General features: G+C 44.5%; 1 protein-coding gene across 1 annotated transcript in view; it reads left to right on the top strand.

Moving 5' to 3' along the window:
• The first annotated feature begins 4,625 nt into the window (after positions 1–4,625).
• Afg3l2 (AFG3 like matrix AAA peptidase subunit 2) overlaps positions 4,626–27,363 on the top strand; it is a 44,339-nt gene continuing 21,601 nt past the window's right edge. The window contains exons 1-7 of the mRNA XM_029471820.1: positions 4,626–4,939; positions 11,143–11,242; positions 11,606–11,796; positions 18,629–18,703; positions 21,064–21,188; positions 23,556–23,829; positions 26,564–26,701. Coding sequence (XP_029327680.1) covers positions 4,826–4,939; positions 11,143–11,242; positions 11,606–11,796; positions 18,629–18,703; positions 21,064–21,188; positions 23,556–23,829; positions 26,564–26,701 — 1,017 coding nt within the window. The 5' untranslated portion in view covers positions 4,626–4,825. The remainder of the gene's footprint in view (positions 4,940–11,142; positions 11,243–11,605; positions 11,797–18,628; positions 18,704–21,063; positions 21,189–23,555; positions 23,830–26,563; positions 26,702–27,363) is intronic.

The following is a 27,363-nucleotide window of genomic DNA, read 5'->3' as shown; positions in this document are numbered from 1 at the left end:
ACATGTGCTTCCAATACGTTGTCTCTATCAACCGAGATGGTTGTACATTTTTTTTTTCATCATTTTACTGATTTGACATTTTTCCCCCACCAACTTTTCATTTCTAAGTAAATTTCTCACTTGGTCATGATGTGTATTTTAAATATGTAAGAGTACATACATATTTAAACATAACATCTGATATTTAGTTTTCTGGGATTTTGTTCAGGCTTTTTTTTTTTTTTTTTTTTTTTTTTTTTTTTTTTGGTTTTTCGAGACAGGGTTTCTCTGTGTAGCCCTGGCTGTCCTGGCACTCACTTTGTTGACCAGGCTGGCCTTGAACTCAGAAATCCGCCTGCCTCTGCCTCCCAAGTGCTGGGATTAAAGGCGTGCGCCACCACGCCCGGCTTTGTCCAGGTGCCAGCCTGGTCTACAGAGTGAGTTCCAGGACAGCCAGGACTATACACAGAAACCCTGTCTCGAAAAACGAAAAAAAAAAAAAAAAGATATGCTAACTAAGATTATTCTTTTTATTCTGGGATCCATCTGGTTTTAGTACCAGCATAGTACTGTTCTCACAGAGTTAGAGAATCCCTTTCTCTTCTCTTCTTGAAAGGCTCTGTCAAAGATTAAAGTTAATGCCCGCCTCCCTACCTACCCCCAGTCCCCTACCCACTCAGGATTTCTTTGTGTAGCCCTGGCTGTCCTAGAACTCTCTCTGTAGACCAGGCTGGCTTCGAACTCACAGAAGTTCACTAGCTTCTTCAGCACAAGTGCTAGGATTAAAAGTGTGTGCCCCCACTCCTGGCTTAAAGTTAATGCCTTTTTCAATTGCTTGGTAGAATTTACCACAAAATTCACCTGGTCCTGGATTCTTTCTTCAAATGCTTTTAATTTCTTTCAGCTGTAGAGTTGGCTCAGTGGGTAAGAGCACTTGTTGCTCTTGCAGAGACTCCAGTTTGGTTCCCTGCATGCTCCTGGTGGCTCACAGGTGTCTGGGACTCCGGTTCTGAGGGATCCAACACTCTCTTTTGGCAACACAGTGATGCACAGACAAACATGCAAGCAAAACACTGAAACACACAATAAGGAAATCTTACAAGTTTCAATGTTTTTAATTTCTGCTTCAATCTCTTGCAATCCATTGAAAACTTGTTTCTATTTAAATTCCTTTAGTCCTAGGGACTTGTTCTGGTACTCACTCTGTAGACCAGGCTGGCTTTGAACTCAGAAATCCGCCTGCCTCAGTCTTCCGAGTGCTGGGATTAAAGGCGTGCGCCACCACGCCCGGCGTATTTGACTGTTTAGACCTTACTTTTTACCATCATTTTGGTGAGTTTTTTGTCTTTCTTTTTTCTTTTCTCTCTCTCTCTCTCTCTTTTTTTTTTTTTTTTTTTAAGATTTATTATATATAAGCACACTGTAGCTGTCTTCAGACACCCCAGAAGAGGGCATCAGATCTCATTACAGATGTTTGTGAGCCACATGTGGTTGCTGGTATTTGAACTTGGGACCTTCGGAAGAGCAGTTAGTGCTCTTAACCGCTGAGCCATCTCTCCGGCCCTATTATTTCTTTCTTTTAGAATATTTTCATTTGTAGACCTAGTAATGACCCCACTTTCATTTCCAATTATATTCATTTATTTATTTATGTTTGTGATGTTAGGGATGGAACCAGAAGGGTGAACATGTTAGAGGTGTGTGTTCTACCACTGGGCTGCCCACTCTACCATTGTAGTCAGTTCCACTATTTTTTTTCTCTTTCTTTCTTTCTTTTTGTTTTTTGTGGGTTGTTTGTTTGTTTGTTTGTTTGTTTCCAGACAGGGTTTCTCTGTATAGACCTGGTTGTCCTGGAACTCACTTTGTAGACCAGGCTGGCCTCAAGCTCAGAAATCTGCCTGCCTCTGCCTCCCAAGTGCTGGGATTAAAGGCGTGCGCCACCAACGCCCCACAGTTCCACTATTTTTATTAAAGACTCATCAGTTCTATGCATTTTTTTGGAGGTGTGGAACAGGGTTTTTCTGTACAGCCCTGGCTATCCAGGAACTCACTATGTAGACCAGGATGGCCCAGAAATCAGCTATCTACCTGCCTCTGCTTCTCCAGTGCTGAAATTAAAGGTATGTGTTACCATGCCCAGCTCTATGGATCATCTCCTCCTTCTCCTCCTCCTTCTCCTCCTCCTCCTCCTCTTCCTTCTCCTCCTCCTTTTTCTTCAATTGATTATTTTATTTATTCTATGTATATGAGTGTACTGTTGCTGTCTTCAGACACACCAGAGGAGGTCATTGGATCTCATTACAAAGGGTTGTGAGCCACCATGTAGTTGCTGGGAATTGAACTCAGGAACTTTGGAGGAGCAACCAGTGCTCTTTACTGCGGAGCCATCTCTCCAGTCCCTGTGGATCTTCTTTTATGTTTTATCTTTCTGTTGTTCTTTTGCTCCTTTACTTATTTGAGACCGCATCTCCTATATCTCTGGGAGTCCTGTATCCGAACCCCCTCACAAAGCTGAGGATGACCTGCAGTCCAGACCCTTTGGCTTTTCCCTCCTCAGTTCTGAGATTACTGGTGTGTACCTGTCATGTCCGGTTTGTGAGTCGCTGGGGGATGGGACCCAAGTCTTTCTGTAAGCTATGGCTACATTCAACCAAGCCACATCTCCAAGCCTTACTTCAGTTTCTTAGAGTAGAAGCTGAGAACATGGACCTAGCATAAGCCAGTAAGTGTAATAAAAATCGATGTATTTACAGCTCTCACGTCATCTACACATTTTTATGTGAGATGAAATGCTTTATTATTTTTGTTTATATTAAAAATAATTAGCCGGGTGTGGTGGCGCATGCCTTTAATCCCAGCACTCAGGAGGCAGAGGCAGGCGGATTTCTGAGTTCGAGGCCAGCCTGGTTTACAAAGTGAGTTCCAGGACAGCCAGGGCTATACAGAGAAACCCTGTCTCAAAAAAAAAAAAAAAATCCTAACTTTTGATTGCCTTTTGACACACGGGTTGGTTAAAAGCATGCTGTTGCTAACAAACAAAAACAATGGATGGAACTGGAAAACATTAATCAAGGTAATCCAGACTCAGATAAACAATTACTGTATGCTTTCCCTCGTATGTGGCCCCTATTTTCTCTGTTAAACATGTGTACACTTTGGGAGTAAACAAGGGTTAAGGCTAGGAAACCAGAAAGGCAGCCATGAAACTGGACAAAGAAAGGCTTTGAGGGAAGGTGGTTGTACAGACAATAGAGCAACGTGAAAGCAGGGACTGGGGCAAAAGGGTATAGTAGTGAAGGGAAAGTTTAAGGGAGGATAAACCAAAGGAGAGATGTACAAAAATCCTACATGGAAACCTGTCCCTGAGTCATCGCCCCAGCCCTACTTTTGGTCTTTCTCTGATCCGGATTTCTAGTTTTGTTCTACTGTGGCTAGCAAGTATATATTGTAGTTCTCGCTACTTATGATCTATGGTTGTCTGGATAAATAAGCCTGAAAATACTGTGCACAGGAAATTTCTTCCCCTCCCCCATCCCCCGCCCCTGTTTGTGGTGCTGGGAATTGAATTGAGGCATCCACACATGCAAGTCATGTGGAAGTTTTCTATAAATATCAACTAGGTTTAGTTCAGTCATGGTGATGCTGGGTTAGCCGCAAGGATGAATAATGCTTGGGGTTATTAAAGGGACTAAACATAGCCCGAGCCAATTTGGCTCTGGTGTTGCAACAACCCAACTCTTCAGGATCAGATCAGCTAGTTCTGACCAGTCAATCAGCACTGCAGAATCTTTAACATAACCAACCTCAGTTCACAGTAGTGTTTGAGGACAGCCACAGCTATAAGCCTGTCCCCAAAACACCCGAAGAAAATAAGAAAAGTGGCTGTGTTTTTGGCCTTTGCAGAACTTGCCTCATGCCTGTCCGTGAGCAATCAGTTAACTACTTGGTGAGTAGTCAGAGTGAATGCTAAAATGTCAAACAAAATCAGTGGTCTCGGGCTGGAGAGATGGCTCAGTGATTAAGAGCACTGACTGCTCTGAGTTCAAATCCCACCAACCACATGGTGGCTCACAACCATCCATCTGATGCCCTCTTCTGAGGTGTCTGAGGACAGCTACAGTGTATTTATATATAATAAATAAACCTTAAAAAACAAAACAAAACAAAACAGTGGTCTCTAGTCCTGAATGAAAAATGGTTCTTTTCTATAGAGCTTTTGCTAAACCTCCTGTTAACTCTTTAAGGTCGGGTCGCGAATCTGGCTCTGCTTATTTGGCCCCACCTGCTTTCCTTCTTCCGTCCTTCCCTCAGACCCGCCTCACCTGCAGCAATTCTCTTTCGGTCCCGCCTCCTGCCCGCCCCCACATTGCCCTTCCCACCAGCTTTACCCCCGCCTTGACCTCGTCTCCAAGGTTCTCATTGGCTACCATCTCTAGCTCCGCCCCTCCCCAGTCTTCCAACTCCGCCCTAACCCCCCGGCCACTCCTCCTTTGGCCCCACCCAATCTCGCCCCTCCAGCTCTTTAATAGGCCGGCCACGCCCTTCACCCCGCCCCACTTTCCCTTTGCTCCCGCCTCCAGCTCGGTTACGCGTCCCTTCCCCCCCACCCCCTCCGGACCCGAGGGCGTGGCCGGCCGCCTAGAGGGCACGTCGACGTCCGCACGCCGAGGCGGAGCCTGGCGAGCACGCGTGGAGCGTGGGTTCGCGTTCCGTCGCGGGTCTCCTGCGCCGGTGGCGTGCAGTTCCCGGAGAACCGATAAGCTGCGGAAGCCGCGAAAGCTGCGGGCCGCCGATCGCCCGCCTTGGCTCCGTGCCTGCGCGCGCCCGAGAGCGGGCCGGGCCCACCATGGCCCACCGCTGCCTGCTGCTGTGGAGCCGGGGCGGCTGCCGTCGCGGCCTTCCTCCCCTGCTCGTGCCCAGCGGCTGCCTGGGTCCCGGCCGGCGGCCCTGCCTCCGTACGGTGAGTACCCGCGTCGCTGCTGCTCCCTCCGGCCCGGCTTCCGGCTCCGGCGCAGGTGTCAAGGTCACCGGCCCGGGACGCGTGACGGCCTGAGTCTCCTGGTCCCCGTGGGCGGTGTTTCTCTTGACCCCGGGGCCCTGAGAACCTCGCTGCGGAGAGTGGCTCCCGGAGCCCGGGAAGGTCACGCCTTGGCTTTGCTCCTCGCTGCCTTGGTCTCGTTGGCTTTCGTGGCACTGGAAAAGGATAGACTAGTGGACTGCACCGGCGAGCTGGAGGGGAGAGAGAGGGCTGTGGCACCTCCCTTTCCTATGTGTTGAACAAGGGGGCCGTGGCTGGCACCCTGAATACAAATCGGCAAATATCACTAGTGTCAAAATATATATTGTTCAGGGTAGGACCTATGTAGTTAGTTGCGTAACAGCGCCCATCCGGAGGCTTTGGCTGCTGGTGTAGGGCCACACACTACCTATCTGGTGCATTTTATTGAAGTGATGCTGTTAGCAGGACCATGACACAGCTTCTTGCAGTCTGCCAGCCCAGCCCAGGTTTTACCCAGAGGTACATAGCATGGCGGTTGAGGAATGTGATTGGTCCCTTGGTCACTGACTTGACCACTTACTGTCCAGCGGCCTTGAGGTGGTTAGTCCAGCCCCTTCACTTAGAAACTAATAGTACATAGTACAGCAGCCTTTCAGTATCCGGAGGGGATGGATGCGTGGACCCTTACCAAACTCAAAGGATGCACACCCTCCTCTGTGCTTTGGTTTGTTTATGTTTTGTTTGGGGATTTCTGCGATGAGGGCTTACTGTGTAGTAGCCCATGCTAGCCTCCTGTATCTCCTACCTGGTCCTTCTAATCATGCTGGTTCTTCGACTATACGCCCATCTCTAGATTACTTCAGTACCTAATGTGTTGTAAACGGTCAGTAAATAGGCTTTATATCCTACCTACTATTCAATGAATAATGACCCCAACCCAACCCAGCCAACTTCTCCCCACACAGGAAACAACAACAAAAAACCCTAAATTGACCTCAAACATTCCTCATTGCTGAGGCTGGCCTTGAACTACTACTGATCCTATCTCCCATCTCTCAAGTGTAGGGGTTACAATTATCCACCACAACACCAACTCATGTAAATTTTTGGTTGGTTTTGTTGTTGTTGTTGTTGTTATTGTTTTCTGAGTGTTTTTCACCAGTGGTTGGCGGATATGAGAGTTGAAGCCATGTGTAAGGATGGCTGAGGGTACCCGTGTGTGACACTTAACTTGGAAGCTTACTTCTCATCCCTGCATCGGAGTCCTCATCGTTTGTACCCATACAGGTACTGCCCTGCTGTAGACCATGTGTTCAGTGTTTGACCATTTTCCCGTCTTACCTTGCTTGTCTGATTCCTTCCCTTTTATAGTCAGTGGACATTGGACTCAGGGATCTAGTTTGTGAGACTGAATCTCATAAAAGGCCTTAGTGGGACGGTTGTCCCTGTGCGTCACCAGTGAACACTGAGACACAAGTCCTCATTTGGACAGCTACAGCTAATTGGTATGCCTGTGCGTGATGTATACCCCTTGTGGAGGGACACCTGAACATTTCTTTGCTGTACAGAATGTATATAGCCCAGGATAGCCTTGAACATGTTATCCTCCTGCCTCTGTTTCCTGGGTGTTGGCCCAGGCCTGGTTTATTCGTGGTATTGGGGCATCAAACCCAGGGCTTGTACATTCTAGACAACCACTCCAACTGCTACATCCTCAGTCCCCAGAGGGCATTAAACACTCCAGCCCCCAATATGGCATTTGGAGGTGACAGTATTTGTGTAGTGTAACTTATGTGTCTGGTTCCATACCAAGCTGAAGAGACTTGTCATGTGTTGTGACATGAAGAAGTGTCCCTTCGCTTCTGTGCTGTCTACGTTTCTCTACAGCTAACCCTCCACATCAGTACTTTGAATTGAGAGCATTGAACATGGAGAAACTTTCCTCCTGGAAAATACAGTGTCGTTCCTATAACAACTTAGAGAACAGTTCCCTTGTATTACGCATTATAGGTAATATGAAGGTGGTGTCTTAGTTAGGGTTTTACTGCTGTGAATAGACACCATGACCAAGGTAACTCTTATAAGAACAACATTTAGTTGGGGTTGGCTTACAGGTTCAGAGGTTTAGTCCATTATCAAGGCAGGAACATGGCAGTGTCCAGGCAGGCATGGTGCAGTCAGAGCTGAGAGTTCTACGTCTTCATCTGAAGGCTGCTAGCAGAATACTGACTTACAGCAGCAACTAGGACTAGGGTATTAAAGCCCATACCCACAGTGACACACCTACTCCAACAAGGCCACACCTCCAAATAGTGCCACTCACTTGACCAAACATATTCAAACCATCACATTTCCACTCCCTGGTCCCCATAGGCTTGTTCAAACACATGAATCTAAGGGGGTCATGCCTAGTCATAGCATAATAAAAAAGTAAATTTTGTCCAACTTCCAAAGTCCCTGTAGTCTATAGCAGTCTCAACAATGTTTAGTCCAAAGTTCAAAGTCGCTTCTGAGATTCATCCAATCACTTAACTGTAATCCCCAAGGCAAGACAGGAAACCAGCTGGGCAAACTACAAACATCTCCACGATTGATGTCAAAGTGGTTCTCAGATCTCCAGCTCCTTTTTCATCTTTGTTGACTGCAACAAACTTTCTCCTGAGCTGGTTCCACTCCCTCTTAGCAGCTTTCCTCAGCACGTATCCCAGAGCTGTGGTATCTTTAACATCTTTGGGTCACCAAGACAACTTCAACATTACAGCTTCTTGTTTCAGTGTCGGGGTATCCTCCGAAGGGCTGGCATCACATCTCCAGCTCTGCCCTCTGTAGCACTCTAAGCTCAGGTTGATCCACTCCACTTCGCTGCTGTTCTTGGTGATCATCACATGGTACTGTCATCTCCAGTACACTAGGGCGTTCTGTTACAACTAGGCTTCACCAATAGCCTCTCAGAGGCTCTCTTCATGGTGCCAAACCTCAACTCCTTTACATGACCCTTTCAGTTCTGGGCATCAACTACAACTAAGGCTGCACCTTTACCAGTGGCCTTCCATGGCCTCTCACAGTAACGAGCCTCACCTGCTCTTCATGACCCCTTCATGTCTTCAAAACCAGTACCACCTGGGTGACCCTTAACACATTACCAAGTCCAGCTGCAGCATGAGGTGCAGCATTGGCTGTATCTGAAACACAGCTTCTTTGTGCTCTCAGAAAACACTTCCCAAAAGATGTCACCTCAGTGATGCTGGTCTCTTCTTAAGCACCGCTAATTTCTTAGCTTCAGCATCAATTGTCCCAGTAGTTCCTTCTATTCTGAACTTTTAGAGACCAGAGCCACATGGCCAAAGCTGTCAAGTTCTGCTGCTTGCTAGAGCTGGAACATGGCCCCCTTGCTCTATTACATTATCTCTAGCTTTCTGTTTTCCAATTCCTTCACAACCTGAGCTTGGCTGTCCTGGAACTTACTCCATAAACTGACTTTGAACTCAGAGCTCTGCATACCTGTCTCCTAAGCACTGGAATTAAAAGTGTTACCTACCAAGCCTGGACTTAAGCTTTTCTTCACCTAGAACTTGCTGTGTTCTAGGCTGGCTGTGAACTTAGAGAACTGCTTGGCTTTATCTCCTGGAATTAAATATGTGTACCACCATGCCTGGATCTAAATGTAGCTGGGTAGGATCTATCCGCAAAGTCATTACTCCCTTAATTCAATTTAATATCCTGAACACAGGATTCAGCTCTATTTCACTTCCTGATGCCACTTTAATACTCCAACCATATATTTTATATTTTCGTTTTCTTTTTTTAATTTATTTAATCTATATAAGTACTGTCGTTATCTTTGATAAGAGGGGATCATATCCCATTACAGATAGTTGTGAGCCACTATGTGGTTGCTGGGATTTGAACTCAGGACTTCTGGAAGAGCAGTCAGTGCTCCTAACCTCTGAGCCATCTCTCCAGCCCAGTTTCTTCTTCTTCTTTTTTTTTTTTTTCAGATTTATTTATTTATTATATGTAAGTACACTATAGCTGTCCTCAGATACTCCAGAAGAGGGCATCAGATTTCGTTACGGATGGTTGTGAACCACCATGTGGTTGCTGGGATTTGAACTCAGAACCTTCGGAAGAGCAGTCGGCACTTTTAACCACTGAGCCATCTCGCCAGCCCCATATTTTCGTTTTCTAAGCTTGCTATGCTTGTTCAAAATGCTCTTCATGAGACTTAACCATAGCACAAAGCCTGCTGGACTTTTTTGAGACTTCATTTGTCAATGAAATTAATATAAATCTCTTTACCTTAGCCTCAGGCAGACTCTTCAGACAAGGACACAAAGCAGCCACATTCTTCCCCAAACACCACAAAAACAGTCTCTAGGCCACCTATGGAAAAATAGCTGTCCATTGAATCCTCTTGGGCCGGGTCTGCACACTTCAAATCACTCAGTAACAAAGTCTTCCATATTCCTACTAGGATGGCCCATTAAGCCCCATGTAAAGCATTCCACTGCTTTCCAAATCCAAATTCCCCAAATCCACACTCTTCCAGATGAAAGCATGGACAGGCCTGTCACAGCAATACTCCAGTCCCAGGTACCAACTTCTGTCTTAGGGCTATACTGCCGTGAACAGACACCATGACCAAGGTAACTCTTTTTTTTTTTTGGTTTTTCGAGACAGGGTTTCTCTGTGTAGCCCTGGCTGTCCTGGAACTCACTTTGTAGACCAGGCTGGCCTCGAACTCAGAAATCCACCTGCCTCTGCCTCCCGAGTGCTGGGATTAAAGGCGTGCGCCACCACGCCCGGCCCAAGGTAACTCTTATAGGGACAACATTTAATTGTGACTGGCTTACAGGTTCAGAGATCAGTCCATTATCATCAAGGCAGGAGCATGACAGTGTCCAGGCAGACATGGTGCAGGCAGAGCTGAAAGTTCTGCATCTTCATCTGAAGGCTGCTAGCAGAATACTGACTTCCAGGCAGCTAGGACTAGGGTATTAAAACCCATGCCCACAGTGACACACCTACTCCAACAAGGCCACACCCCCAAATAGTGCCACTCCCTTGGCCAAGCATATTCAAAGCATTCCAGGTAGTGAGTGCATTACCACTTCCTGTCTGTTCATTTAGTAGCTGATGACCATTTGAATCAGTAGCATTTTTACTATTATGAATTATGTAGCTGTGAGCTTGTGTGTATTTTGTTGTTGTTGCTGTTTTTCTAGACAGGGTTTCTTTGTGTAGCTCTGGCTCTCCTGAAACTCTGTAGACCAGGCTGACCTCAAACTCACAGAGATCTGCCTGCATCTGTATTCTGAGTGCTGAGACTAGAGGCGTGTGCTACCACTGCCAGCGTGTGTATATTTTTGAATAGTCATTTCATCAGGTTTTTTAAGGGGAGGGAGTGGAATTGCTTGGGTCCTTTGGTATTATGCTAACCTTTTTTTTTTTTTTTACATTTGGAGTGTGTGTGTGTGTGTACATGTGTGATCCATAGCACTTGAAGTCAGAGGACAACTTGTGGGAGTTGGTTTTCTCCTTCTTCTATGTGAGTCTGTGTACTGAACTTAGGTGGTCAGTCTTGGTGGCAAGTGTCTTCAACCACTAAACTGTCTCACTCCCTGCCCTCACGCCCTCCAATATTAAACGTGTTGAGATTTGCCAAACTGTGTTCCAAAATGGTTTGGTCATTCATTACATCTCACTAGCAGTGTGCAAGGGCTTTAGCAGTTGGCTAGTGTAAGGACTGTCAGTGACATTTATCCCTGACCTTTCTCATCACAGAAGTGAGATCAAGTTACCATTGTTTATAAGCAGCACTGGCTTGTAACTTCAGGTAAGTACCTGAAAATGAGTCAGCAGGAAACAGCAGTTTGGGTTAAAGTTGTCTTTTGGGTGTTATAAATCAGATAAACATTGCCAAGTGAATGACTGTGTCCTTAGGTCTTTATGCGTGGACTGTGTCCAGGCTTGTGTCTGACTTTGAAGCACCCATGATTTTTGGGTAGTTACTGCCTATCTCCTGCTTCTGTTGCTAGCATAGAGTAGCTTTGTGACATGAAGCCCAAAGGGAGGTTCACATCTGGCTTTAGGGTGTCAGAATGAGGTCCTTCCCCTCTGTTTTGTAAAATAGCTTCATGCTCCCATTTAATGTCATGTTGCAGCTCTATCAGTATGCTACTGTCCAGACAGCAAGCAGCAGGCGTTCTCTGCTGAGGGATGTAATTGCTGCTTATCAAAGATTCTGTTCTCGACCTCCCAAAGGTAAGTCCTTAGGTCTGACTCTAGTGCTGTGTGTTGCTAATGGTGCATGCCTTGGGAGGAGGGGCTTCCTATGTGGGTACATAGGGTTGACCTCAGGGTGACTAGCTGTTGTCTGCTCTGTCCACACCCTGACTTCAGCTTCTGTCTGCCGGTAGCAGGGGAAATTATGTCACTTAGAAGAGAACATCTTACAGCTGGTGGAATTGACACGGCCGGATTGTGAACTGTATTATTTATTTAGACTTTGATGTATTTCTACAAGAGGAAGATTATGATTTCTAGTGCTGTGTCAGCAGCTTTATAATAATATGCACAAAATCTGATGAATTTTAGTTTGAAGATATTTTTTATCTTTTCTAACAGGATTTGAAAAGTACTTTCCTAACGGGAAAAATGGAAAAAAGGCCAGTGAACCTAAGGAAGCTGTTGGAGAAAAAAAAGGTAGTTTAAGAAGAAGGTTGAGTTCGCTATTTTCCTTTACTGTTTCTATCAGAGAGTCACCAGCAGTTGGCTGCATAACTGTAGTTATACACAGCCAGAGTTCAGTGGGCCCCGTTTGATTCCTTGATTCTCTTGTTATTTTCCTAACACTTTACATGTTGAAGTAGTTGAAATTCACTTTGGAAAGAGAGAGAGTGACTTCTCACTGTTTGATAGGTATTCCTAACACATAATTTAAACTATTGAGAAAAGCCTCAGAAACCCAGCACATGCGATTTATTGGGGGATAGTGCAGGCTGGGGTTTGTTTGTTTTTGGTTTTTCGAGACAGGGTTTCTCTCTGTAGCCCTGGCTGTTCTGGAACTCACTCCGTAGACCAGGCTGACCTCGAACTCAGAAATCCGCCTGCCTCTGCCTCCCGAGTGCTGGGACTAAAGGCGTGCGTCACCACACCCGACTAATAAAGATTTTTAAAATTACTATTATTACTAGTTTTCTTGTTTTTCAAGACAGGCTTTCCCTGTGTAGCTCTGGTTGTTCAGGAACTTACTCTGAAGACCAGACTGTCCTTGAACTCACAGAGATCCATCTTCCTTTGCCTCCCAAATACTGGGATTTAAGGCAGGTGCCATCACTGCCTGGCTAAAAGATTTATTCTAAATCATGTGGGTTTGTGTATGGGCATGTGCACATGTGAGCGCATGTGCCTGTGGAGTTCAGAAGAGGCCGACAATCCCCCAGTGCTGGGTCATAGGTTGTGAGCTGCCTTTGGAGGTGACATGGGTACTGGGAACCAGCCTGGGTTCTCTGGAAGAGTAGGGAGCAGCTTTAACCACTCTGCCACCGCTCTAGTTCCATAGTGCAGTGTTTTAAAGGTTGGTTTGTTTGTTTGTTTGTTTGTTTGTTTGTTTGTTTTTTGAGACAGGACTTCTCTGTGTAGCCCTGGCTATCCTGGAACTCACTTCTGCTTGTGGACGTTGTACATCGTGGTGCGGAGCCTAGTGCGCACCACGTGTACAACGTCCACAAGCAGCGACTGCTCTTCCGAAGGTCCAGAGTTCAAATCCCAGCAACCACATGGTGGCTCACAACCATCCGTAACGAGGTCTGGCGCCCTCTTCTGGAGAGTCTGAAGACAGCTACAGTGTACTTACATATAATAAATAAATAAAAAAATCTTAAAAAAAAATATTAAAAAAAAAACACAATTAAAAAGCATAAGAAACACCTGCTTGTGGACGTTGTACATCGTGGTGCGCACTAGGCTCCGCACCACGATGTACAACGTCCACAAGCAGCTTAAGACTTTGATTTGAGTTAATTTCTCATATACTTAGGTAAAAGATTTACATAGTTACATAAGGTTCAACTCCTTTTGCTCATAGGGTTTTTTTATCGTTTATTATTGAAAATAAATCCTTTCATATAATATATTCTGATTACAGTTTCCCTTCCCCCAGATCCACCCTACCTCCTCACCCGTCCAACTTCAGGTCTTCATTTTCTTGCTCTTAAATGTCTCATTCTTTCTTCTTTAGAAAACAAACAGGCAAAACCAAACAAAAACAGAGTAACTAAAAAACACAATTAAGGGCTGGTGAGATGGCTCAGTGGGTAAGAGCACCCGACTGCTCTTCCGAAGGTCCAGAGTTCAAATCCCAGCAACCACATGGTGGCTCACAACCATCCGTAACGAGGTCTGGCGCCCTCTTCTGGAGAGTCTGAAGACAGCTACAGTGTACTTACATATAATAAATAAATAAAAAAATCTTAAAAAAAAATATTAAAAAAAAAACACAATTAAAAAGCATAAGAAACACACACAGATACACACACACACACATATCTCATAAAAATCACTAAATCAAAAGCCACAAAAGACCAAGAAGATAAAATATTCCCAATCAAAACAAAAATGAGATTTTAAAAAAATCGACAAAAGCACCATTGAGTTTGTTTTGTGTTGGCCATCTGCTGCTGGACCCAACATGTAAGTGTAGTTTATATACCTTCATATAAGGACCCCCCCCTTAAACAAACAAAAAACAACAAAAAAGGGCCCTCCTTAAGTGTAGTTACTACCCAGTGAGATTTCATTGGAGAAACTAACTTTTCCTTCTAAAGCATTTGTGGTTTGGAGATAGCTTCTGGATTTGGGAGTCAAATGTCCATTTCCTCTCTCAGCACTGGGACCCGTCTGTCTTGAGCCAGTGCAGGTCCTGTGCACACTGCCACAAATTCTGTGGGTTCATATGTGTGCCAGTTTTGTCTGGAAGGCAGTGTTTCCTGGATGTCCTTCATCCCCTCTGCTTTGGTAGTCTTTATGCCTCCTCCCCACAGGGTTGCCCAAGCCCTGAAAGGAGGGATTTGATGGACATCCCATTTAGGAACAAATGTGTCAGTCTCTCACTCTGTACAGTGTCCAGTTGTGAGTCTCTGTGCTTGTTCTTTCTACGGCTGGAAGAAGCTTTTTTTTTGATGACAGCTGAGCAAGGCACTGATCTATGGGCATAACAGAATGTCTTTAGGAGTCACTTTATTGTTATGGTCCTTTTCCTCTAGGCCCATGGCCTACCGAGTCTCAGAATCTTGGGCACCTGGGCAGTGTCAGGCATGGGTTCCAAATCTTGGAATGGGCCTTAAACTGGGTATCCATGTTTACTGGAAACATTCCTTTTCCCATTGAATGGTCTTGACATTCATGCCAGAAATCATTTGATTCCATTTGTTTCTGTGTTGTCTGTTCTATTCCATTTTTTTTTAAAGATTTAATTTTTTTTAATGTATATATGTGCACGTAGCTGTCTTCAGACACTTTAGAAGAGGACTTCGGATCCCTTTAGAGATGGTTGTGAGCTACCATGTGGTTTCTGGGAATTGAACTCAGAACTTCTGGAAGAGCAGTCAGTTCTCTCTCTTTTTTTAAAATTTTTTTAAAGATTTATTTATTATTGTATCTAAGTACACTGTAGCTGCTGTCTTCTGACACACCAGAAGAGGGCGTTGGATCTCATTATGAATGGTTGTGAGCCACCATATGGTTGGTGGGATTTGAACTCAGGACGTCTAGAAGAGGTCAGCCCGTGCTCTTCACTGCTGAGCCATCTCTCCAGCCCCTATTCCATTGTCTTTTAATCACAGTTTTGAGTGCTATAACTTTGTAGTGTGTGGGTCCTTCAACTCTGTTACCATTTTCAGGATTGTTTTGGCTGTTCCTTTGAGACTCGGTGTAAATTGCAAGAATGGTTTTCTATTTCTGCAAAAAAACCTTTTAGACATTAAGTCTTCCGATCGCTTTCATAATAGTATAAATTCGTTCGATTTGTGAGTGCAGATTTTCTTTCGTCTTTCTTATTTCTACATGCTTTATGGCTTTCCTTGTGCATTTCTTTTAATTTAATTTAATTTAATTTAATTTAATTCTTTTAATTTAGTCCCTACATATTTCACTCTGCTTGCTATTGTAAGTGCGACTATTTTCTTAATTTCCTTTACAGATTACCTCTTGCTAGTACATAGACACATTACTGATTTATTATTTTTGTTGTTGTTGTTATTATTATTATTAATTCTTCATTTTGTTTTGGTTTTTGGCTTTTTCAAAGCAGGGTTTCTCCATGTAAGCCCTGGCTTTCCTGAAACTCACTCTGTAGACCAAGCTGGCCTTCAACTCAGAGATCCACCTGCCTCTGGCTCCCAAGTGCTATTTTTACAGTTATTTAATATGTCTGTTTGTGTATATATGTGCAGGTCAGAGGACACCTTGTGGGAATTAGTTCTTGCCTTCTACTCTGTAGGTCTCAGGGATCAAACTCAGGGTGTCCGCTTGCAGAAAGTGTCTGTACATACTGAGCCATCTCACTACTCCTAAGGCTACATATAAGGGGGGACAGGGTCTCCTTATGTGATGCCTTGGCTAACCTGGAGCTTGAGATGTAGTCCAGGCAGGCCTCAAACTTACAGCAATCCTCCTGCCTCTTGTTTTTTTCCTAGGTGCTGTAATTAATTACAGGCATATATTGTATAAAGTGACACTATGACCACTCCAAAAGATGGTTGAGGAGGTTTTATTGTAGCTATGAGAGAAACGACAGCCAGAGGCATCTAGAAGAGTCTGGAGCAGGGAGAGAAAGTAGCCTGAACATGGCCTGCATGGAATTGACCATGAGAGGAGAGAGATGGGCAGAGTGAGAGAGGGAGACAAAGTGTGGGCAGAGGAGAAGGAGCCAAAAGATGGAAGAGCACGGCCTAAACAGACGGTTGTGTGGGACCAAGAGTGGGGGAAGGGAAGTCCATGGTCGGGAGGTTTATAGCTAGTAGGCTATCTTAGAGAGCCATTTGTCCCTCTCTGTCAGTGATAAGGAAATGGCTCCTTTGGCAGAGGAGAATGGGGGCTGGGTGGTTTCCTTTGAACCTGCCCGGCTACCACTCTGCCCAGGGGTGCTGTTGGCAGTTGTGAGTTGAATTTGTATCCTGCTGTGTTTCTGAATTCATATATTTGTTCCAGGTTTTGGGGAGGGTGTGTGTGGTATTTCCAGCACTTTCTAGAATAGCTACTCCAGTTTTATTTTCAGTTTCTATTGGCGTGATAAATGTCTTCCATCCTTTTACTCTCAATTTGTTGGTGTCTTTACCAGTAAGATGTGTTCATAGAGACAATGAAGTTAGATACAGTTTTGTCAGGCCCGAAAAACCCCAGAACAAATGGCTGTGTGTTCCTTAGCACATCAAAACAAATGGTGGTCTCTAGGTCGCTCAGAACCTGCCCTTCCTCTCAGCTCTTCTCACCCATCCTTTATCCTAACCCTTTCCAGCTCCTGGGCTTCCTTAACCTAGCTCTCATTCTCCTGCAGCCCTGCCCTTTCAGCTGTGGGCCCCTTGTTTCTCGTGGTTCTCTGCCTTCTTGGTCTTCTGCTCTCCGTCCTCTTGGCCCTCTCTTAGTCTGCTGGCCATAACTAGTGTTGTGCTTCCTCTCCCTGCTGTTCCTCTCCTGCAGATACCTCTGGTTGTTCTCTGCTTATCTACAGTAAAAACCTTCTCCTCAACCACAAGCAGCTGCACCATCGTTTCATTCCGTTTTAATCCAGTCAGTCTGTCTGTATACATTTTTCTTATTTATGTGTATTTGTGTGTGCATATGTGATTCATGTGTACCATGTGTTTGCCAATGCCTCCCGAGGTCAGAGGTCATTGGATCCCCTGAAACTGGAGTTACAGGCTTATGAGCCATCTGGCCTAGATGCTGGGAATCCAGCCTGGGTCCTGTGCAAGAGCAGCAAGTGCTCTTAACCACTAAGCTGTCTTTTCATCCCCCAGCCTGTGTCTCTTTATGGATGCATTCAGGCCATTTATGTTGCTATAGTTTATAGTTGTTATAGAGAGGTGATTAGTAAATTGCTGTGGGTTTTGTTGGAGGTTTCCTTTGGTTTGCTTTCTGGTCGGAGTGTTTGTTCTTGGCCTTATCTCTGTAGTGTCAGACTTGTTGACACTGCAGAGGGCATGGTAGATGCTTGCCTTGTTTCGCCCTGTTAAGCCAGTCCTGTTCCCAAATGGAAGCTTCCTGTTTTCTTTCTTTCTCTTCTGTGTGCACTGTTTCCATGAGCATCTTTTGTAGCGCCATGTTGTTGGTCATGAACTGCCTTCATTTGTGCTTGTCTTGAATTGTCCTTATTTCTTTGTCACTTCACAATGTAAGGTGGAAGGAAGGTATGGCTCAGCATTTCATGCTACAGCAGACATATGGAGGTCAGAGGTCAACTCCTCCCACCTTACGTGGGCTCCTTGGACTAAATTCACCAGGTTTCATAGCAAGTATTTTTTAACAACTGAGCTATCTTGCCAGCCCTATATCTGATTCTTAATGATATTCTTCCTCCATGCTTTTAGTAATACTCTTGCAATACTGCATCTGAAGGACAGTGACAGCAGGTATCCTTTAAGACATATTTATTTCTCATGATCTGCTGTCAGTCTGCCAAGTGACAGTGCCAAACAGAAAGCCAGGGTGTTCCAGAGGGGGTAACAAATGAGCACATATGAAAATACTACTACTACTGCTACTAGTTTAACAATCAGATATAATTAGGAGATTAAGGAAAACAAGTATGTACTATTTGATAATCAGGGAATGGGAAAAAAGTAAAATCTTATAATAGCAAGTGTTAGAGAGGAAAGCAGTGAGAATCCTCGCCAGGAAGAGTGCGGGTTGGAGAGCCACCATGGAGAGCAGTTTGACAATACCTAGGAAAACTGGAGGACTGTGTGCTCTACAGCCTACCTCAGTGCAGCTGCAGCTGCCTAGAGACTGTGTATCCTGGAAGAACTTTTGAAGAGATATTCCAGAAGGTGTCTGCAGGGGTGTTCATCGCAGCATTGGGTACGACTGCACAGTTCAAAACAGCTTAACTGTTAATGAACATGGAGGTAACTTGGAGTGTGCTCATCAAATGCAAGGCTCCACAGAATCTAAATGCCAGTGTAGTGAACCTTGCAAGTATAATAATGGGAGGAAAAGAAAGGTGAATAAAACCAGCCATGTAAAAACTTTGAGAGCAGGCCAGAGTGAATGTAGATGTCATTCAGGGTTAACCACAGAAGTCAGAAGAGCTGTCTCAGCCTCTGGGACTGGAGTTGTGGTGGTTGGGGTCCACTGTGGGGATGCTGAGTCCTGACTCCAGGTCCTGTGTGAAAGCAGCAAGGGCTCTTCACCACTGAGCCATTTCGTGTCTACTCGCCAGCCCCTCTGCCTCAGTTTGATATAGGGTCTCAAACCCATAGTAGAGTAGACCTGGATGACTAGCTGTAGAGACTGGGTTGGCTCTGCCTCCCCAGTGCTGGAATCACCATGCCCAGCCTGTCATATGTCTTTTAAAAAATGAGAATAAAATAACATCTCAAGTATTTTCTGTAAACTTATGTTTAAATATTTGCCTTTTTAACATTCCAGGTGGACAGACTAGAAGTTGTCAACAAGCGTTTCGTACGTGTGACCTTTACACCAGGAAAAACTCCGGTTGATGGGGTAAATAATTTTATTAATTGATGTGAGTTTGTAGTAAGTTAAACTCTCTCAGGTTTAGACAAGAAAACCTCCCTTTGCATTAGATGTGTACCCTGGGGACAGTGGGGTGTGGCGCCCCACAGGGGGAAAGGCTTCAGTGTGGGGCTGGTTTTGGTAGTTAGGACACAGTGAAGAGGGGCCCACTTGTCAGCATCCCAGAGCAATTTGTGATTCCTGAACACTGGAAAACATTTGTTCTGTTGGGCAAAGCATTACAGTTTGACTGCCCTGTGTTTTGAGGTGGGTTCTTTGAAATCAGTGCAGGAGCCTTCCTGTTTGGCTCCCTCCTGCCTTTCTGTGGCACCTGTTTGTTTCCCAGTTTGTGTGTATAGTTTGAAACAAGGTCTTACTCTGTAACTGGGCTGCCCTTGGACTCTGGCAGTCTTCAGGCTTCAGCCTCTACAGAGCACAGGCAGAAACCGTCACACCTGGCTCTGCTGTAGTAAAATAATCTGTATTTCTGGTCCACCTAGTTTGGGTTCCGTGTAGAGATGGCAGAAGTGTCAGATGCGCAGAGGAGGTTTTGAAAAGGGGAGGGGGAGACTCAGGTAATGTCAGCCTTCCCTGGTCCGACCCTACTCCTAGTTCTTGGGTGTCCTGCCATCCTGCTGTCCTCTGTCAGGGCCAGACTTGCACCAGGTTGCTCTCTAACCTAACCCTTTTCTAGCTGTACCAGGCCCCTGCTTTTGGAGATTACCCTCCCCCAACTGTCTGTCTCCTCCCTGTTAGTACTGTCCTGTGGTACCATCTCCAAAGGACAACTTTGATGATGGAGGCCTCATTTCTAGGACTGACATACACAAACATTTACACCTAAAATGAATAGCATTGTGTTAGTTTTATTTCTCCATTATGCCACAGTAAAGGTTTCTATCTCAAGGTTGTTGGCTTTGTTGGTTTGTTTTGTGGTATTGGGGATTGAATCTAGAGCCTCATAGGTGCTTTACCTCATAGCAAGTACTTCACCACTGAGCTGTGTCCCTAGCCCTGAGTCTTAACATCATAGTTTGTCTGCTGTGCACACTGTAATCCTAATGCTTGAATTAGGAGTTCAGAGTCATTCTTGGTGGCATTGAGTGTGTACAGGCTTTTCCCCATCATGGTCCTTAGCTAGGAGAACATGAAGGTTTTCTGTAGCATTTCCATTGTACTGAGCACTTGATGTCATCTAGAATTAAAGTATATAAGATACAACATTCAGATACTGTCCCATGTCATAGAAGGGTCTTGTGCATCTCACATCTTGGTTTGAGATTTTCCTAGAATTTGGAACCATTTCCATGTGGATCCTGAGGGGTGATCATTTTTGTGTTTCTTGTAGAATAGCGGTCTCCTCCAGATTCTTCAAGGTATTTGTCCTTGAGGAGGACCCTCAGGAAGTCTGCAGTCCTAGGTGTTAGAAGGGTAGCGCCCAGCATAGCACTTCTGGCACTTTCTACTAAGCCAAGTTCTGGTTACCACTGTCACCTGATCCCACTTCTTAGGAACAGGCTCAAGGTTAAATGAGTTACTGTACCCGTCAGGGCTTAGAGCAGTGCTTCAGCTGTGTGCACCGCTGACTGAGCTGTTACTGTGGGATCACACTGGGTTTGACTTTGGAAAGAGGCCTCTGGGAAGTGGACAGGAAGAAAAGAGTACTTGTTCATCTACTCTTCAAGTGGGTTTTTAAGTGCTTTTCCTTTTTAAAAAATTGTGTTTCTTTGATATTTCATTTTTATTGTGTGTTTATGGGTGTTTGCCTGCATAGATGTCTGTGCACCATGTGCATGCAGTGTCTGCGGAGGCCAGAAGAGGGCGTTGGGTCCTGTGGAGCTGGAATTATGAGCTGTTAACTGATACGTGGGTGCTGGGAATTGAAGCGGGGTCTTCTGAAGAGCAGCAGTGTTTTAACCACTGTCCATCTCGCTAATGCCAGTGCTCTCTGAGTTTGTAATTTTTTCTTTTTTTGGTTTTTTCGAGACAGGGTTTCTCTGTATAGCCCTGACTATCTTGGAACTCACTTTGTAGACCTGGCTGGCCTCGAACTCAGAAATCTGCCTGCCTCTGCCTCCCAAGTGCTGGTATCAAAGGCGTGCGCTACCACCACCCGGCGAGTTTGTAATGTTTAAGCCAGTGAGGAAGATTGCTAAGAAAATGTTTATTGCTAAGGATTGCCACATATTCTCACCAAATTTTAAAAAGTCACCATGTCTTTACAACCAGGCTTTTATCGTTGAAGTCTTTAGTGTTTCTGAAAAATTCTTGGCAGGTTAAATATTCTAGAAAAGTCAAATTGTTGTTAGTTCTTCATTCTTAGGATATTTGTTTTTCTGTTTTTATAGCAATACGTCTGGTTTAATATTGGCAGTGTTGACACATTTGAGCGGAATCTGGAGACTTTGCAGCAAGAATTGGGCATAGAAGGGGAGAACCGGGTCCCTGTGGTTTACATTGCTGAGAGCGATGGGTAAGAAATCATTTTAAGTACATGATTTGTGCCAGGTAGGGTGCATATACCTATATATAATCCTAGCACTTGGGAGACTGAAGCAAGAATATTGCCATGACTTTGAGGCCAACCTTGGGTACATAGAAAGACCTTGTCTCAAAAAGCTGGAAAAATAAACAATAAAAAGACAGAGTTAAATACCATTTACTATGTTAACAGATGGTTCGCTGTCCCTTGTCATTAAGTGACAGGGTTATAAACTTAAAAGTCTTTTTAATTTTTAATATTGATTTGATGTATTTTATGTAATTGAGTGCTTTGTGTGTACACCTGCACACCAGAAGAAGGCATCAGGTCCCACTGCAAAGGGTTGTAAACCACCACCATATATATAGTTGCTGGGATTTGAACTCAGGGCATTGGAAGAGTGGCCAGTGCTCTGAATTGCTGAGCCATCTCTCTATTAAAGTCTTAAACAGGCCTTGCTCTTTTTAGCTATATTGAAAAATAAATCATTAGTGCTTTTGTCTTTCCACATGGCTGCCTTCCTTTGTACCTGATTCTGTCTCTCCTGGTTAAGCAGGATTAGAGTGTTGCGGGCCAGTGTGCTGTCCTTGTATAAGGTTTGCATGATAGCATGAAGGAGGAGCAGCCTGCCTTTAACTGCTCTTTACCTTTCTAGTTGATGGTTTTCCAGGATTTAAGAAAGTTTTCAGTGCTGGGCAGTGGTGGCGCACACCTTTAATCCCAGCTCTCAGGAGGTAGAGGCAAGTGAATCTCTGTGAGTTCAAGGCCAGCCTGCTCTACAGAGCATGCCAGGATAGCCAGGACTACACAGAGAAACCACAAAAAGAAAAAACAAAGAAGAAAAATTTCCAGGCTAGAGAGGGGGCTCGGCTGCTCTTCCAGAGGACCTTGATTCAGTTCCCAGCAGCCACATGGTGGCTCACAGCCATCTGTAATTCTAGTCCTGGGAGATCCAGTGCCTACTTGAGCCTCTGTGAGCACAAGGCACACACACAGTGCACAGACATCTATGTAGCTAAAGCTTTCCTACATTTAAAAAAAAGAATCTCTCTTTCTTCAGAACTACTTCTCTTAGGGTTTATCGGAATAACTCCACTTATAATTTGGGCAGATGCTTCTGTATGCTGAGGATATTTGGGCTGGGGAATGTAGGTTGTTAGTAGGCTAGTCATCTGCTGTGTGCATACCTGTAATCCCTGTGCTTGGGTCATTCTCATTAAATGCAGAAGGTGTGTCCTGCTGTGAGACAGGCAGTTCCAGTGACTTAGCACTGTAGCACTTTTCTCTGTATGTGAGAACAAAGCCAGCCCAGGAGCTGCTGGTGTGTTAATTGCACCGTTGGTGTTACTCATAGCTAGAGACTTGTGGACTTGGGCTCTGGCGCCTCATCCCCCTCTACTGTGATAACTTCCAGCTGATGGGTGCTTTTACGTGAGATCTTCAGGTGGCTGCCCAAGTTGAGAAGCTGGTGTGGGTGGAATAGGCTGGAATCTTACAAGCTGGATAACCCTTATGTGATACACCTGGGCCTGAACTGCTTCAAGTTTTGCAATGTCTACATAGACTTTGCTGATTGAGCATTCCTAATCAAAAACTTGAAATTCAGATTTCTCCAGAATTCTAAATTTTTTAAACATTTGTTGGCACTGAAAATTGTCTGGCATTTCAGATCCGTGTTTGTAGGCTAGGGGTACTCATAGCTGTAGACGGTTTCATTTCATTCTTTTATAAACTTGTTTTCCAGTGCAGGTTATTTTTCCTTGATTCTTCTTTTAATAGTGTTTAAAAATGTGTAAACATTTAGCAAGTTTGTACTAAAAAGTTAGGTTGAATAGCAGCTATTAAGACAAAAGATAGACTACTTCCCCAGGCTTTGAGGCATCTTTGCAGGCACCATGTTGGAGAGAGAAGCTTGTTAAACAAGAGTGGCCTGCGCAGCTTCAGAGCAGGGATGTTAAATATTGTATGCATTACTTTCCAAACTGCATGCTGTTAAGTGAAGGCTTTTCTGGAGGTTCAGGCCTCCTCATAAGAGAACTGGCGTCTGAGGCTAACACCAGGATTATGCTGAGCATTTAAGTGAGTAACTGGAAAGAAAAGAAACTTGGATACAATAGTAGTAGCTAGCAGTACTGTGCATACTGAGATAGGAGCAAGACATGAGAGCCTATGTGTTGAGACAAACTCACTTTTTGTTGTTATTGCTTTAGAGATATAAACATGCCAAGATTCTCCTGTGCCCCACATAAATTACAAGAATATTTTAAACTACTAGGTTTTTGAAGCTTGTTACTGTTTGCCCTGATTTCTGAAGCATAGGAAACTCACCAGCTGAACTGTTGTGTGTTGTCTCTCTAGCTCCTTCCTGCTGAGCATGTTGCCCACCGTACTCATTATCGCTTTTCTACTCTACACCATAAGAAGAGGGCCCGCTGGCATTGGTCGGACCGGCCGGGGAATGGGTGGACTCTTCAGCGTTGGGGAAACCACAGCCAAGGTCTTAAAGGATGAGATAGATGTGAAGTTTAAAGATGTGGCTGGCTGTGAGGAGGCCAAGCTAGAAATAATGGAATTTGTGAATTTCTTGAAAAACCCAAAGCAATATCAAGACCTAGGAGCAAAAATCCCAAAGGTAAAAAGCTACTTGGAGAGGATTAACTCCAAGGTGTGTGTCTCTAAAGAGGTCACTTATGGCCTAGTCAGCTCGTTGTTCATTCTTCTTTCTGAACTTTGTTTCTGTCTGATTTAGTTCTATAGCCTGTTTTCTATATCTCATTTATAAATTTTGTGTATTCCTGCAAGTTTTTTCTCTCCTCATGGAAGCCTTCTTTGATTGGCCTTTGTTCTCCCTCGGTCTGATTTAGACACCCCCCTTCCCTTGGCAGCTATACCACCTGGTAGCATATTCATGCTGCAGGGGTCCAATCTCATCTTCCACAGAGTGAGAGGCCAGCTGCTCGTACCTGGCACTGATGGTCTTGGCACAGTGTTTGTTGAAGAAGAGACAATACTAATGTTCACTTCTAACACATCTCGTAGCTGCTGTGCTAATGCTGTGCCTAATTGTGTCAGCCCTGCAGCCCTTGACTAGGCATGAAGTAGAAACGTACTATTTGTTACGTGGGTTGCATGTAGGTGGCCGTCCTGTTGACTGACCCAGGGTCTGTGCTTGCTCACCAAGTTCTTTGTCACTGAGCAGCAGATAGTCCAGCCCTCTCTTTACATAGACTTTTGAGACAGTCTCATGAAGTTACCTGAGCTGGCCTAGAGCGCTTCCTGTGGCCCAGGTAGACCTTGAACTTACTGTCCTCTTGCATCAGCCTTCCATGTAGTTGGGGTTACAGATCTGTGCCACAGGCCTATCTTGGATTAGCTACTAAGTAACTGGATAAAATACTTCATCAATGAAGTTTACTTTAAAGAAATGCTCAGGGTGGCGGGAGCGATGGCTCAGAAGTTGAGCTCAGGCCCTTGCTGTTCTTTGAGAGGACTGGAATTTGGTTGCTAGTACCCGTGTCCGGTGTCTCACAACCACCACTCCAGGTCCAGGGAATCTAATGGCCTCTTCTGCCTCTGTAGGCACTTGCATACATGTGCACACACATACACACAAAAACAAATACATAATACAGATGAATATTTTGTAAAAGAAATATTTTTTTTTGGTAGTTAGTCTCACTGTGAAGCTCTTGTTGGTGTGGGACTGGGTATGTAGACCAGGCTGGTATCGAACTCACAGGGACCTGCCTTAAAGACATTCTCCACCATATCTGGGCTGATGAAAGATTTGTAAAATGAATCATTTCTGTGATTTTCATGTCTTTATGAATAAAAAAGTCATGTTCCTGATAAAATAATTTGCTATTACTTAGTACCCACTCACATCATGCCTAGGCATATGAAAGTAAACACATTTAAAAAAAAAGATTTATTTATTTATTATATGTAAGTACGCTGTAGCTGTCTTCAGAAGAGGGAGTCAGCTCTCCTTATGGATGGTTGTGAGCCACCATGTGGTTGCTGAGATTTGATTTCAGGACCTTCAGAAGAGCAGTTGGTGCCACTGAACCATCTCACCAGCCCAGTAAACACCTTTTAAAAGTATTTGAGTGCTGTGTTACAGCCTTGGAAGATGCATTTTGGCCGTAGTCATCTCTCCACACACAGTATTTAGAAATAAGAGTCATATACATGTATAAGACAGAACAGTTTATAGTTGGTCATATAGTAGAAAGTAAGCAATGAGAGAGAATTCACACATGTGTGGGCACTTTTCTGTTGCTGTGATAGACAAGACATAGTGACCAGGACAAATGAACCAGGAGTCTATTTGGGCTGTGATTCTAGGGGCTAGAGGCCATGATGGTGGAAGGAGTGGAAAGATGAGGGCTCACATTTTGAACCAAGTCACAAAGCACAGCATGAACTAGGGTTGACACAGGTCTCTTTTTGAGACAGTGTTTCTCTGTAGCCCTAGGTAGCCTTGTACTCACTCTGTAGACCAGGTTGGCCTTGAACTCAGAGATCCACCTGCCTCTGCCAACCTAACATTGGGATTAAAGGTGTGATCCACCATCCCCAGCAATGTTGCAGATTTTCAAAAGTTCAAAGAGCACCTGCAGGGCATACTTCCTTTATTGAGGCCACTCCTCCTTGGCCTTCTCAAATAGTGCCACAAGCTGGGGACAAAGTTTTCAAATATCCAGTACTGGGGAGGACATTTCTCATTCAAACTGCCACAATACAGTTAGGCTCTAAGGTAGATGTGCGGCTATGCTAAGTAGTTACTGACTTGTGCATTTGCATGAAAGTAAAAGCCAGGAATTGTGTTTATTATTAATTATATGCTTTCGAAAACCAGTTTTACTTGGAAAGAGCAAAAAAGTTTTGTAAATTGGGAGTGTGGTATTTATATTTCTTTATTATTTAAACAGCAGTTTATTAGAGCCTAGCTGAAGTTTCTTTTCATACTATTAGGTTGAAAGCTTTAAAACACTGAAACAACCACTACCACAATCCCAACCATTAAAAACCCAACAACCCCCAAACCTTAGAGTGTTTAGGATGCTTTCTGCATGCTAGCCAAGTCTACACTGAGCTACCTCACCACTCAGCACTAAATGTCTGTCTAAGGGAAATATTGGAGATTTCACAACACATTGCTACCATATTATTTAGAAATAGAATTGTCTCTAACAATCCCTTTCTTAGCCTTACTTCTGTAAAGACACTCTGCTATAATGTAAGTATTTCATTTATCAGTAGGACTTAGAATCAGAGGTAGTACCCTTTGGGAATGTTATGAATGTGCATAGTATGTTTTTAAAATTGTGATTATATGTAATCTTTCCTCTCTGTGTCTGAAGGGTGCCATTCTCACCGGTCCCCCAGGTACTGGGAAGACGCTGCTAGCTAAGGCCACAGCTGGAGAAGCCAATGTCCCCTTTATCACTGTGAGCGGATCTGAATTTCTGGAGATGTTTGTTGGCGTTGGTCCAGCCAGAGTGAGTCTTGTTGTGCTCTAATGATGGAACTTCTTTACTCCAGCCCATTGCCCCTGAGTGACTGGCGAGGTTGACCCTGTCCCTGAGTCCCCAGAGGGACCTTTCACTGGTAATGTCCTCATTGAGTCTTCTAAGGCTACACTAACAGGGCCATGTGACTCCTATCTACCTCCCCCACCCCAGCCAGTACTATAATCCATTCTTTTGTTTGTTTGTTTGTTTGTTTGTTTTCTTCTTTGTCTTTTTGTGACAGGGTTTTTCTGTGTAGCCCTGGCTGTCCATAGACCAGGCTGGCCTCGAACTCAGAAATCTGCCTGCCTCTGCCTCCCAAGTGCTGGGATTAAAGGTGTGCGCCACCACTGCCTGGCTCCATTCTTAAGATAATCCTAATTTATAGATTTCAATAAATGGCTTTACTTTGTGTGTAATTGCTCTTGAAGCATAATTGAATAATTGACATACTGTCTTAGAGTGTGCAATTAAATAGGTTGTAGATCTTTGCAACTGTTAAAACAGGTAACACATTTTAATCATGTTAAGAAGATACCAGTGCTGGGCCAGTGGCTTAGCTGGCTTAGCTGGTATCCAGAGCTCTCTGGTTCAAATCCCAGCTACTGCTTTGCTGGACAGTGGTGGTGCATGCCTTTAATCCCAGCACATGA

Source organism: Mus caroli, chromosome 18 (genome assembly GCF_900094665.2).
Source record: "Mus caroli chromosome 18, CAROLI_EIJ_v1.1, whole genome shotgun sequence".
Taxonomy (NCBI): domain Eukaryota; kingdom Metazoa; phylum Chordata; class Mammalia; order Rodentia; family Muridae; genus Mus; species Mus caroli.
Note: the sequence above shows the minus strand (reverse complement) of the source record. Positions and strands in the feature narration are given on the sequence as shown.